Raw genomic sequence first — 15,070 nt, 5'->3', positions numbered from 1 at the left:
TGTGTAGGGGCCGACATATCAGTGATTTTTGCCTTGGCTAAGTTATTTAACCATGTTTCAGATAATGCTAGTGTATCCAAATATTTCTCGTTTATCAATTCTCGAATTTGAACAGTCTTATTACCTACGGATTGTATGTTTACATAGCCACAGTTTATGACATCCCTAGTAACCATGATCAGTATTTTCCGCTAGTCTTTTCAATTCCAAGTCATAAGCTTTGAAGTCTCTAGAATTTACTGTGGTAACTTGGTTTGTTTAACTTTGTGCAGTTTATAAACTTTGACACTTGCGAATTACATTCCCTGGTGGAATGTCTCCATGAAAATTTCCTGCAGACTTTATCTTCATTCTTATACTTGCAATCTTTTTCAAAATGTCTATGCCCCTGACAGTGGTAGTAGGTGATCACATGGTACCTATCACGTATTTTATAGATACCCCATCGTAGCGAAATTTTGTCCCTATTATCATGAATAGCCCTCCGAACTTCAGGATCATATTTCAGCACATACTGGGTGGTCCCCTCCGCCCCGGAGACATTTTTCTCCAGAACTACACTTATCTTCTCTTCTATATTTTGGATTTGGTCTAGGCAGTGATTTCTTTGAATCAAAGCATTTACTACAGCATGTTTATCATTGTATACATTTCATATCATTAATTTTGGTTTTAGGTTTCCGATTTTTATCGTTTCAGTGTCAGCCACCAATGTCTGAATTTTGTTTGCCGCCTCTTCTCTGATTATATTGTTTGCCAAGTTTACAACAACATTTCCATTCGTAGCTGACCTCGAGTTAAGTATAGGAATGTCTTTAAGTGCTTGTTCAACGCCACGTTTTCTTCCGGTAATTTTAGTTGTTGTATTATTTGATTTAATTATCAACGGATTTTTTTCTTTAACTTTGTCAGAAAATGTTGGTTTCTCCGGTTTTGGGTCTATCAATGTTTAAAGTGTTGCTTTAATTGATTCCATATTCATGGTAAGAATGTCAACTTTCTCAGTGAGGTCGGTGGTCTAGGTGGAATTTGCTGCGTGTGTGCTAACGTCAGCAAGTTTGTTTTCCAAGTCATTTATTTTTGCATCTTGTTCATTCAGGGCCAGATCTCTCACGTTCACATCTTCCTTTAATTTTGATATTACTAAATTCTTTTGTCTGGCTTTACGTATGTAGTGTGAGCATAACCAGTCTAGGTTATTCCGTTCATTCTCAGTGTTGGCTGTCACTATATGCACACATTTCTTATGGTAGAGCCTATTACATTCACATACTATCCATTTTTTCCGTTCTCCCACCGTGTTATTACATATGCCGCAGACATAGTTAAGAACAGACATAGTTTACTGTTTCTTATCACTCAGGTTTCTCCATAAGACTAATTAATATTTTCATATCTTTTCAATGATATTCTAAGCGAGAAACACAAAGCTAAAACTTGACTCAGGGCGTGTATAATAGAGCTCCACACAACACATCCACACTCTAGCACTGCCAGAACACAGGGTATTCTGAATTCACCAAGGCAACTGATTCAGGAGCTCGTGGATGCACTGCAAAGTACATTAACATGTCTCACCAACTTATAAGTTCCAGGTGACAGAGGATATGATACAGTAAGACATAGTAGTTGGATTATCCCATATCAGCTGATTGTGAGAATCGACACAGTGGTCACGGCTTCTACATAGATATTGTAGTGATATTACTGTACCACTGCAATAGCTTTCAGTCAACATTGTAGATGGATATTAGAAAAGTTTCAAAGAGCAATCGTCATTAAGTCAGCCTGACTGCAATATGAAGAAACTAATACCAGATCTTTGTGCAGCATTGCTCGCTTTCCATTCCTTCACGGGATCAGAGTATATATCAGTGTATGTCAGAAAAGGAAAGGTCAGGCCTCTCCTTGCTCTAGCAAAGCAACCTGACTATCATAAGACTTTCAGGGCAATGGAAATGAGCTCTACAGTTTCTTGCACGATGAAAGAAGCTCTTCAGAGGTTCACAGCCACAATGTATGAAGCTGACGAAAGAACAAACACTAGGCTGAATGAATGAAGGTATGAGAAGTTTATGAAGATATGGACCAAATGGAAAAAGAAAACACCTACTAGCTGATTTGCAGGGCATAGATGCAAGAGGACTACGAGCAGATCAACTCATATAGAACAGCATCCCTCGGAAGAAAATAGCTAGTAGTAGTTTGATGGCCATTACAAACCGGTTTCATTCGAAGGGGAGCAACTCCATGAATGCCTTATCCCAGAAGCAGAGGATTTATAAGCATTGGACATGATGGGGACGACTTGGACATTGCATCTTCAGATGAAGATGGGTGTTGTGATGAGGATAACTAAAATCTTGTTTCAGAAAGGCAGGCTGAGATGATAATTAGTTATACCATTAAATACTAGTTAAACTTATGATTATGAGCATATTCACATATCTTTTGCTAACATATATATATATATATATATATATATATATATATATATATATATATATATACATATACATATATATATATATATATATATATATATATATATATATTTATATATATATATAATATATATATATATATATATATATATATATATATATATATATATGTGTGTGTATATATATATATATATATATATATATATACATATATATATATATATGTATATATATATGTATATATATATATATGTATATATATATATATATATATATATAGAGAGAGAGAGAGAGAGAGAGAGAGAGAGAGAGAGAGAGAGAGAGAGAGAGAGAGAGAGAGAGAGAGAGAGAGAGAGAGATTCATCAGCAGTTTTAATGTTTCGTCTTATAAAGTTTAGCAATAGATTTATAGCAAATGTGATACATGTATGTGTACACTAATTAATATGAGTACGTCTATCAAAAGGCAGTTTTGGTTTCAAAGAGCGTAATCACTTGCAAATCGGCATGTTAGTGTCAAGTCATCTCCTGTAGCAGCATATTATTAGATAGCAATGTTTTACCATATCTACTACTACTATTACCTTGCAAAATGTGTGCGACATTAGATTTAAAAAAAAAATAGTAATAATTCATAAGTTAAATAAGTTAGATATTAAATTATGATACCTAGGTAAATACCATAAATAAATATCTAATTGTAAACAGTAATGGCACGTATTGTATTTCACTCTTCACCAGTGCATATTTTATTGTATTCACGCTTCACCAGTGCACCTTTTCTTGTATTCACTCTCCACCATGCAACTTTTCTTGTATTCGCTCTTCACCAGTGCACCTTTTCTTGTATTCACTCTTGACCAGTGCACCTGTTATTGTATTTTCTCTTCACCAGTGCACCTTTTATTGCATTCACTCTTCCCCAGTGCACCCTCTCTTGTATTCGCTCTTCACCGGTGCACATTTTCTTGTATTCGCTCTTCATAAGTGCACCTTTTCTTGTATTCACTCTCCACCAGTGCACCTTTTATTGTATTCCCTCTTCCCCATTGCACCGTTTATTGTATAAATTTATACTTACATATATAGATTTGCAGTTCCTTTGTTCCTCTATATCAGTGTTTCTCAACCTTTTTTACCAATGGCACACTTAGGATCTTATAATAATATCACGGCACACTTGGAAAATTTAAGAGAAAAAATTAAGAGAATATATACTTGTAAATATGAGATGGAACTACAGACTTAAGAAATAAAACACTTTTAAATATGAACTTACTTTATTTCAGTGTTTTTCTTAGAGTAAATTGTGAAGATGATTAGTTTAAAACTTGTGCCTGGTGTTTTTTGGCGACTTCCTCAATATTTGGTCGAATGTGTGATAAGCAGACCCTCATTTCTTCTTCAGTTGAGCGTAGTCTCTCTCGCTTCTTAGTTTTGATGTTATTTAGGGTTGGGAAGCCAAGTTCACATAAATAAGATGTAGAAAATTGCAACAAAAGTGATAAAGCTTTTTTAGATAATGTGGGATATTCCTCTTGAACAGATATCCAAAATGAGTCAATAGGTACAGTAGAATGTTTTATTTTTAGATCTCTGTCACTAGAAATGGTGGCCAGTTCCTCTTCTTCACACAACTGTAATCCAATATTAGAGGGAATATTCATGAAAGGATTTCGAATCCAATCATACTTCTCTGTGCTCAGTGATGGAAAATAGTGGTCGATGTTTTCATCAAGCCCTGTCAGATGAGAAACAACAATAGGGATCATTTCTTTAATGCAAGTGGTACGCATTGAAGGAAACATATCAAAATTACCTGAGCTTGCTCTATTTTTCCAAATAATAATTTTCTTTTTTAGAGCAACTAACTTATCTGTTGAGGTCAGAATATTTTCATTTCTCCTTTGCATGCTACTGTTTGTGTTGTTTAATTGACTGAATATTTCTGTTAGGTATTCCAGTTTAGACATCCAAAGTTCACAACGATGCTCACAGAATTTTCCCTGCTTTTCTTGGTCGAAAAATACGATTAATTCCTTGTGTAATTCATGAACACGAGTTAATACCTTACCTTTCGATAGCCATCGAACTTCGGTATGCATTAGTAATCTAACATGCTAGGAGTCCATTCCTTTGCATAGTTGTTCAAATAATCTTGACTTCAAAGGCCTACTTTTAATATAATTTACTATTTCAACTAGCTGGTGTAACACCAGTTTTAAATCTTCTTGTGATATTTTTGAAATAAGAACTTCTCTGTGTAAAAAGCAATGAGTACGAATAAGATCTGGGTTTTCTTTTTCTGCAAGAGATACAAATCCTTTAATACAGCCTGTCATACATGGGGCTCCATCAGTACAAATACCTACGCAAGATTTCCATGTTAAATTCATTTCTCTAAGGTAGTCAGTTATCACATCAAAAATATCTTGACCTCTAGTAGTAGTTGACATTCCTTTGCAACACAAAAACTGATTGATTATTTCACTGCCATCAATAAAACGTACAAATGCAAGCAAGTGACTAGTGTTGCTTATATCCGTGGACTCATCAACAGTTAATGCAAAAGTAGAATCCTGAATTTTTTTCTGAACCTTTTTTTCAATATTTTCAGATAAATCTAAAATTCTTCTGTGTATTGTATCATTTGATAAGGGGATTTTGCCAATTTCTTTTTCAGCTTTCTCACCAAACATGGATTGAACAATCTTTTTGCAAGCGGGCAGTATAACTGACTCAGCAAGTGTGTGAGATTTAGATTTTAATGCTATTATTTCTGCGACTTCAATTGAAGCAAGCTGAGCCCTTTCTGATGCGGTCATTGTTTTCTCAAATACATTGCGCTGCTTCGATTGCTGATCTAAAAGCCTTTGAAAATATACAAGATCTTTATCCTGCAGAGATGAATGTTTAGAAGTGAGATGTCTCTTTAACTTACTTGGTACCATGGATTCATTTGACATTTTATCGCCGCAAACTACACATAATGGATTTGGTTGAGCAGCATCTCCAGACCAAAAAAAATCCGAACTTCAAGTAGCTCTCATTATACTGTCTATTTAAATAATGGCGAATTTTTGCCTTTTTTACATTGGAGTTTGTTGGGTTCAATGATTGTTCACTATCAGACTCACGGCTGCCACTAGCCTCCTTTCTTATAAGAAATTTATCCATTGTGAAGGAATGCACTAAAATCAATAAACAGGGTACTTTTGTCCTGCAAATACACTGGTCAATGGGAATTATCATAAAACCCCAACAGACTGAATGAAACAAAAATGCTAGTAATGTGATTGGTGAAGTGCACTACCATGACCACTCAAGTACTGTCTCAACCGACACTGACAACAAGACACCGAGACAGTGTTGCCATCAATAAATTTCAATTCCCGCTAGACAGAACCCTAAAAACCGCTAGATTTGGGCTTGGTCCCGCTAGATTTACAAGATGTTCTACCGAGCTTAAAAAAAAAATCAACACTAAGCTGTATGCACCTTCTGTGTGTGTGTGTGTGTGTGTGTGTGTGTGTGTAAACTTATATACAGTCTATAAATCTGTATCAACATCTATATCTATCTATAAAAGCACACATACACATATAATGCACATGAATATTGCCCTTTGATGTTAAAAAAAAGATGAGAACAAATTTTATATGGAATTCGATACTTAATGTAAAGACAGATAAATTCAATGTTTACCTTTATTATTAAATAAGAAAAAACAGCATATCTTCGTGGTCTTCGAATGATTCTGGCTCCTCCTGTCCCTCATCCTCCTCGTGAACTGCTGCAACTGCTTGCGATGTTCCCTCAGCGGAAGTGATGTATGTCTGTTTGGTTCCAATCATGTTCAAAACATCAGGAGGTATTTCATAATTAAAGCAGGTTTTTGCATGTCTTTTTAGCCCCGAACGGATCCCCAGAATAGCATTCATCATATTCGTCTGCATTCTATTTCTTATCTTATTTTTCACAAGATTCATCTGGCTAAAAATTCTTTCAACCTCTGCATTTGAATGGGGTAGTACTAAGACAGATATTGCAAATCTCGCTAATTCCTTAAATGGGTTTCTATTAGACGAATCTCTATACTTGAAAACTTCATTCCAAAACGTAACAGTTTGACCAACTTCTTCCCATTTGATTAGAGTTAGGTCCTTCCACTGGTTATCAATGACCGTAATTTCAGTAGGGGAAACTTTTAATAGCTCCATTAATGGAATCAGAGAACCTTTAACAACACTAAGAGCATTTTTAACTGATAGCAACGACATGTACTGAAGAATTTTTACATTATCTGGTAACCGCTGACGTATCTCTTTAATCAGTACGGTAATGAACTTGATGCATCGCTCTCTCGTATTTTTTTCTAGAACTTCAGAAAATCCTTTTTGTTTCAGAGTTTCTATTTCTTTCTCAAACTGATAACCAAGGTATGGCTTGGGGTCTAGAAACTCGCTAATGTTACCTTCCAAAGGGTCAACTTTTGCAGTTGGCAATACAACTTTATTCACTAAGGATTTTAAAACCATCAAAAGGTCATCAAGAAGTTTTGTTGGATCAGATTCGTTTGACTCAAATGCCTTGTTAACTCTTTGGATATCTTTCAATACTGGTAATAGAAACTTAACAAAAGCCAGATTCTGACCATCATTATACATTTCATAAAGCATCTGAGCCATAAAACATTTTTCTTTATTACGTACAATGTCAAAGTGGGTTTTAAGTTCTAACCACTGATCATGGATTCTCTCTACAGCAGTTGCAATTGAAAGCCATCTGGTTTGGCATGATTGTACAATTTTCAATGGATCATGATTTTCATTGATTAGATTATAAATCTTCTGGTAGGCTGCCTGACGCAATGATGATCGGGAAAACCAGTTGTAGGTTTCACTAATAATATAGTCCAAATTTCTTGGAAGAGTCTCTGTTGCAGCAGCAGAGACGGCCAGTTGTAGAGAGTGGCATACACAACGTACCAAAACGAGATTAGGGACCTCCACCTTCATCTGTTCATAGACGCCATTATTCACACCTACCATAACACTCGCATTGTCTGTTCCAAGGCCTTTCAGGTTCTTGATATTCAGTCCAAAATCATGCAAAGTCTCTTTTAAGGCAGTCACAATCCCACTTGCATTGCATTCTTCCAATTTTGTTAAGCTTAGAAAAGTAGACACTATCTGGCCTCTTATTTCATCATGGTAAATTATTGCTATACCAAGATATTTATTAATGCTAATATCTGTTGATTCATCTATCAGTAAACTGAAAGCATTATCACCAACTGAATTCTTTAGGTCACTCATAAAATGAGGATACAAAACATTCTTTAAGATAGCACTACACTTTGATCTCTTAATCGATGTCATTGATGCTATTTTGCTATCAGTGAAGCATGCCTTGCACAAACTGTTCAAGTGATCACAAGTTGACACAGACGTATGTTCTGCTATAAACAATGCCATACGTCCTTCTGCAATCTGAACTTCACTTGATTTTCTTAATGGCTGAAATGGTATTGTACACTGTCTTGCACTGGACGAAGCAGCATTTGCCTTGTGTTTTTTTGTTTTCCCGTGAGCTTTCAAGTCACATAACTTAGACACAAGAACGCACTGACAAAATTTACAATTAGGCACACTTTCACCACTTCCCTTCTTTTTTTCAGTTAACCAATGTTTTAAATCTTCATCTTGAAGCCACTCCCTTCGAAATTTCTGTGTATATTGAGTCTTAGGCATTTTGAATTTAGATTCAATATACTTGTAGCCTATAGTAGCTGTGAGAGTTAACCTTCACCAACAGAGACTGGTTTGCGGGTCCGATTAGGCGATTACACTACATATTGACCAACGTTGGTTGCCAGGGATAAACCAAACTTCAGTAGGAATCATGAGTGATACCTGTATGGTATCACTCAGTAGGTAACTTTGTGCAATTGGCACGTGGTTATACAAGCATCAAGTATCGAAAATTCTACTGCAATTTGATTTTTGTGAATTGGATTGGAATAACATAAGTAATGAAAACATGATTTAGGAAAAAAAATCCAGAAAACCGCTAAAAATTTTCATACAAAGCTAAAATTTCCCGCTAGCCGCTAAACTCATTTTCTTCCCGCTAGATTGAAGCAAAAAGATCCAGATCTAGCGGGAAAACCGCTAAAATGGCAACACTGCACCGAGAGTATGCAATGAGAGCGAGACTCAGACACGTATGATACGCGTAGGCAAGGTGACCAGAGCTCTGCTTTTGAGCGGAACAAATCAGTTAACTGATTGTACATATGCCCTACTTTTTTAATGTTACTAATATGTTCTGCTTTCTTATAAGTGTGCCCCAATATTTACTGAATTGTATGTGTGCATGTCTGAGAGAGAGAGAGAGAGAGAGAGAGAGAGAGAGAGAGAGAGAGAGAGAGAGAGAGAGAGAGAGAGAGATGTTATGTAATGGTTGATAGACCATCCATCCTCACATGTACATTCATCCAACGTTGTTTATATGTGAAGCTTTTAATAGTACAGGAGTCTCAAATGATGTGCATTTCTTTTACAGAAATATACCTACCAAAGACTGAACAAAAGGCATGCACATGATTTTAAGTAAAATTTAAATAACTATTGGCAAAGATATGTAAATTGTATTCATAATTATATCAAAAGATATGTGTGCATGTGTGTGTGTGTTTATAATTCCATATATATATATATATATATATATATATATATATATATATATATATATATATATATGTACATATTGTGTATGTATGTATGTATTTATGTATGTGCTTTATGCATACACACACACATGTACGGTATATACAAGAGGGAAGTGTCCTTCTTTTAGCTCACAAATCTGGTTACATTACGATGATTACGTATATGATACATATATCAATTATCAAACTTGGAAGTGATTAAACTCCTAACATCGATTGCAGATGATAGCAACAACGGGCAGCCTGAAGATCAAAATTCAATAACAACATAGCAATATACTCATTACAAGTAGACACAGTGCTACATTAAAATGCAACTATTTTGGTTGAAACAAAAGGAACTATACTAAAAACGGTTTAAAAGCATTAGGCAATACCACGTCATACATCCCAGACAGAACGACGCCCATCACAATACCGAATGCCATCTCCACTTATAATATTAAACTTTTATTAATTGTAGAATTATTATAAATATTATGACGAACTCAAATGGCTGAAAGTTACTTATGTAAACTGCAAAGTAGGCTATATTTTAAATAATTGTCAGTATCAATAAGCGTTACTTTTCATTCATGTGAAACCAAAATCTATACCCATTTTTCGTATTTTCTGGTGTGCCATGACTATATTTCGTGGCACACTTCAAATAATCTCGTGGCACACCAGTGTGCCGTGGCACACTGGTTGAGAATCACTGCTCTATATCATATAAAACAAAGATTCCCACGTTTTTATTTATGGTACAGAGAGAGGTCATGGAGCTAGAAAATATACCTTAATCCGTCATGGGCTAATATTGAACTCTCTTTATTCCGTTCTTAAATGAGTTTTACACCAATTTCGACTCAAGAACTGCTGATCCTTTACCAGGAAGGCCTAAAGGATATCTCTACAAAGTTTCATTATTGTACGTAAGACGTGTTTTAAATGTGCACAAAAAAAAAAAAAAAAAAAAAATAGCGCCCTCTTTAGGTCGTTCTTGAATGGGTTTTACACCAAATTTGACAGTTAAGATTGATTGATCCTTCACCAGGAAGCTCTAAGGTATATTTCCACAAATGTTCATTGATATACTCAAATCTAGATTTAAATATGACTGTAGCGGCCCCTTTGAGCCCTTCTTAAATGCGTTTTGCGCCAATTGTGCCATTTAAGAATGGCACTTCTGTAATCACAGTGCCAAAACAAAACTTTTATCACAGGTTTTGATTGATGTACTCCAAAATGCAATTTAAACCTAATTTGGGGGGGGGGGGGCACCAGTTCGAGCTGCGCCCCCTACTCACCGGACCAACGGCATAACTTAAGAATGACTATTCAGGGATACACATCACACAAGCTGATGACTTTAGCTATAAAACCTTTTATACTCGAGATGTAATACAAATCTCTGTGAGCTCCCGGACTATATGTAGGTCTCAGCATTGATTATTTTTTGAACTCTGTATGACTCTTTTAAAATCTTAGGTGGGATTCTTGCAAGTAAATTAATTTTGAGAAGCATATTCAGTCTACCTCTTTTTCAATTGCCAAAAAAATGGCTTTTTGTGTTCAATCTATTCTGAAGAACTGTTTTAAATCTTTCATTCTACCTTGTTTCCATTATTATTCTCCTGTCTGGTCATCAGCTGCTGAATCTAATCCTAATTATTTGGATAGGAACTTATGATCTATTAAATTTCATATACTTGACCTAGATATCAATCCTTGGCTCCATCATTCCATTAGTTTGTTATGCATGTTGCACAAGATTGTTCATAATTTTTACCACCCTTTGCATTCGGCTCTTCTGGGACAGTGCTATCTTGTTCATAGTACTACGTATGGAATTAATTTTAACAGTCATGCCTTGTCAATCCTAAGGCTCAATAGTAACCAGTATTCTAGAAGTTTTATTCCAGTTGTGACGAAGTAGTGGAATGATATTTCTAATCAGTTAGCTGAAACAGTGGAGCTTCAAAAGTTCAAACTTGCAGTTAATGTTATGTTGAATAAGATGACAAAGTCTTTTTATAGCTTACATGAAAGTTTTATTCAAACATTGTTACTGTTCTTGAAATATTTTATTCTAATCGTTCATTTTTTCCTCTCTTCATTTCCTAACAGGACTAGTTTCCTAACTTGGGCTGTAGCTTCCTTAATAATAATAATAATAATAATAATAATAATAATAATAATAATAATAATAATAATAGTAATAATAATAATAATAATAATAATAATAATAATAATAATTACATGATAAAATGAAAGAAGCTGCCATGAAAGTGAAGCCAAAAACTAAAATTGAGTTTAGCAGCCAGGAGACGATGGGATTCTTGAGACGTAAATAGGGCAAATATTCCACAGCGAAGGTGCATTGGCAGCACTATCCTTCTCAAGAAAAGACAGTGGAGGGGTTTGCATATAATGATCTATATTTCCACTGAGTTTGAGTTGAATACATAGAATGGAGTTCCCGCTACTGCTCCAATGCTTAAAAAAGAACTCGATTAAATATATATCTATAAAAGTAAAAACTGCATTGCAATCTTTTCGAGTAACTTTTTGATATACTTATTACTGAACTCGCAATACTTTTCAAACGTGAGCTGATATAAAAAGCGATTAAAAAGAAAAAAGAAAATAAAAAGTTGAATGCATCAGGTCACTGGTCACTGAAACGTGGACATAAAACGAGAAAAGTTATGCATATTCAGTGGTTCATTTACTTTATCCAAAAAGGGAGCAATTTTGTATATGATGATGAAATGTTAGCGTTGAAATATCAAGTCCTTTAATGGTTTGCAGTAAAATTTTTATAAAGTTTACAGATATAGTGGTATTAAACTCAATACCTAATCCTTTTGATGGATGGACGGTTGGATGATGAGGTTTAGGCCAGAGGCCCAAGGTTGGAATATATTTCGGTTATTGATTGTCGTTCATATTTAGACTCACCATACTGCCTCATAACATTCCTAAAAGGATTTTTCTTTTATTGAAATAATAGAAAGAAATTCATAAACTGCTTTATACTTCGTTAAGGTGTTCAGTGTTTTCTTGATAACAAAACATTATTCACATTTGAATTCTCTTTCAAGATCTACGATGTACTTTGCAATTAATTGTTATTTTCTCATTCGATTATCTTACATGCAAAAGTAAATCAAACTGTGCTGCTATCGTAGGGAGCACATAAGTGGAGAAGTAACTCATAGAATGAAATCTTATTAATTTTGCTTACCAAATTCTAGGGTAATCATAATGATTTCGTACCTTCTATTCAGATTATAGACTTCGTCTTTTCGTGTTATCTTATATTTGTTTTATTAGATAATAAGAGTGATACTCTACTCTACTGGCATCTTTTATAAGTTTTATTGACTCTTCTTATGTCATATTGTGAGATCTTTATAACCACAAAATATAATCTAGTGGCATCTTTATTCCCACGCATGAATGAAGAAGTTACTCACAAGAAACTTCTTGAGTCACTATGAATTACTGATTATTTAAAGCCTCATTTCTTATACATAAGTTCCATAACGTTGACTATTGCGGTTACTTGAACAGTAAAAACAGGAGTACGTAGTTTTGCAAACTATAATTCCCTAACACCTACTAGTTCGCACTGCTCAATATTGAGAATTTGATACATCATTTTTTTTTTTTTTTTTTTTTTTTTTTTTTTTTTTTTTACTTTTTAAATTCATTAGCATGTGCGAAATAGCTGCTTACCATTTCATTTTCTCATTGAATTTTTTTTTTTCTTTTAATTTGTATTTGTAGGAAAATTAAATGATATAACCTTGAGATCTTATAATTTTTTCCCATTTCATCAAGTAGTCTGATTTGGGGAAAAAATTTGGAAGGCTGCTTCAAACCTCCACGAATTACATTTTCAGATTTCAAGGTTGGGTCTGATTTTTTATTTTTTTAGTCACATGAGGTATCACAGCTATAGGCTATTCCTTCATAAATGTTATTGCTTTTCCCATAAAATTACATAAGCCTTAGACAGATAATGTTTTGAAGGCTTTATTACAGATCCTGACCTAAATAGAGATTACATCAAATTCCTTTAATACTAGTTATTAAGCAGATTACTCTTGGCAACCATAGGCAAGTAAGGATATACATAATCATATATTACCAGCATCCCATCTTAATCTCAATAAAACTTTCAATATATAATTAATTTTCAGGTATTATATGCCACTTCATCATATTGAGTAATAATTCGAAATCCTAATTAAATGTTCTTTATTTTGTACAGGACAGGACTTTTCCTTTTCTTTTTCAAGTGAGAGTCGAGGTTGGTTAATTTTCTCTGCATCTATACATTCAAATAGCAACTGTGTTGATGCAAAAAAAAAAAAAAAAAAAAAAAAAAAATTATTTACTGCGCCAATACATTTTGCAGTTTAAGATTCCCAACTTTTGCTCTTGATATCTTATAAAAAAATGAATGTAAAAGTTTTATCCTATTCCCCATTACACCCATCTTGTATCATTGTTTTAAAAAAGCCTTGATGCAAGGTGGTGTGCGAAAGATGCAATAGCTTATCACTGAAAGGCAAGGTGAATGCAACTAAATTTATTTCAACGGATCATAGGTTTATTTACCAGTCGTTCTAAACAAGTGGGTCATCTTGGAGGAGATATGCATGTTTAAGTTGATCAATGTATAACCAGTCTTTGCCAGAAAAGGTTAAGTAAGAACTACTTCACTGTTCTACGGATCACTGGGAAAGAGCACGTATAAGGGAGGTTAGTAGTGGTTTGCTGGTGTAGTTGCACAGGAAAACCTGCGATGCCTTGTGCAAGTCTGTCAGTATGTGTTGCATAGCTGGGGTCATATAAATCAGACAGAATGGATTACATTTTACAACAACATGACGTAAGCGCTGGAGTTTGTCGGAGGCGTTTGTCGATGGAAAAAATTTGGCATGGACAACCAACAGGTAGTCATACAGAATTTCAATTACCGAGATATCCAGGGTGTCCTTAAGAGGGCTCCATAGTCTAAGGGCGAACCAGGAAAGCTGAGTAAACGAGTTGCAGTCATTGTATCGGGACATCAAAGCTGCTTTAAGGGTGCAATGAAAACGTTTAACCATTCTGTTGGACGTATGGTTGTTCGATGTAGGATGATGCCCAGGAAATTCACTAATGATAATCATAATTGAAAAGTAAAGGAGGTACCTCTGTCAGAAGTAATATGCTCAGAGATACCAAATCTCCCTATGAATCCCGAGAATAAGGCGGATGTACATGAGGCATGGGAATGGCCTTAAGCCAACGAGTAGAAAGGTCACTGACGGTAAACACAGAGCGATGTCCTTGTGATGTGGGTATGGGGCCTACCATGTCGATGTCAAAGTGGCCAAAATAAGCTGAGGCTGAGGAAAGGTGCCAAATCCTGAATACAAATGTCGATATAGTTTTTAAGTTTGGCTTGAAATACAGGCACGGACCCAATGCCTTGCCAAATGAACTTCGTCTTCAGGTAGCTGTGCAGTAGATCGCTGTCAGGGATGTGGGAAGCTATGAATATAATTAAATATCTGTCAGCACATGGGAACAGGTATCCATGGTCGAGGAGTACCAGTACTGACATCACAGAAGAAAATGGCATAAGAATCGTCGATAAGGACGTCTTCCCAAAGGAGAGATGTGCAGGATGTCCAAGATGTATGGGACTCAAAATATTTTTGTTGGACTACTGCTAAGGCGTTGTTATTAAATCCCCGGTAAATGACAGCCAATGTGTTTTTGAGAGGGCACTGTCCACGGGATACATTTTCCATAATAAAATTGTATTCAGCCGCAGCAGAGGGATGTCGGCGTTGACAGGTGGACCTGGCATCAGATTTTTGAGGGAAGGCATGCACCAGAAGCATGTTTT

At 35.1% G+C, this 15,070-nt stretch overlaps 2 protein-coding genes across 2 annotated transcripts; both read right to left on the bottom strand.

Annotated features, from left to right (window-relative positions):
* Positions 1-3,763: 3,763 nt before the first annotated feature.
* On the bottom strand, positions 3,764-5,410 carry LOC137614984 (zinc finger BED domain-containing protein 5-like). The gene is made up of 2 exons (XM_068344624.1): positions 4,621-5,410; positions 3,764-4,185 (listed from the first exon to the last, which is right to left on the bottom strand). Exons 1-2 carry the CDS (start codon positions 5,408-5,410, stop codon positions 3,764-3,766), a joined length of 1,212 nt encoding a protein of 403 aa, XP_068200725.1.
* A 747-nt stretch (positions 5,411-6,157) lies between these two features.
* On the bottom strand, positions 6,158-8,197 carry LOC137614983 (E3 SUMO-protein ligase KIAA1586-like). Its single transcript, XM_068344623.1, has one exon. It carries the CDS (start codon positions 8,195-8,197, stop codon positions 6,158-6,160), a length of 2,040 nt encoding a protein of 679 aa, XP_068200724.1.
* Between the last annotated feature and the right edge of the window lie 6,873 nt (positions 8,198-15,070).

The sequence above is a fragment of the Palaemon carinicauda genome, chromosome 21 (assembly GCF_036898095.1).
Source record: "Palaemon carinicauda isolate YSFRI2023 chromosome 21, ASM3689809v2, whole genome shotgun sequence".
In the NCBI taxonomy this organism is placed as follows: domain Eukaryota; kingdom Metazoa; phylum Arthropoda; class Malacostraca; order Decapoda; family Palaemonidae; genus Palaemon; species Palaemon carinicauda.
Note: the sequence above shows the minus strand (reverse complement) of the source record. Positions and strands in the feature narration are given on the sequence as shown.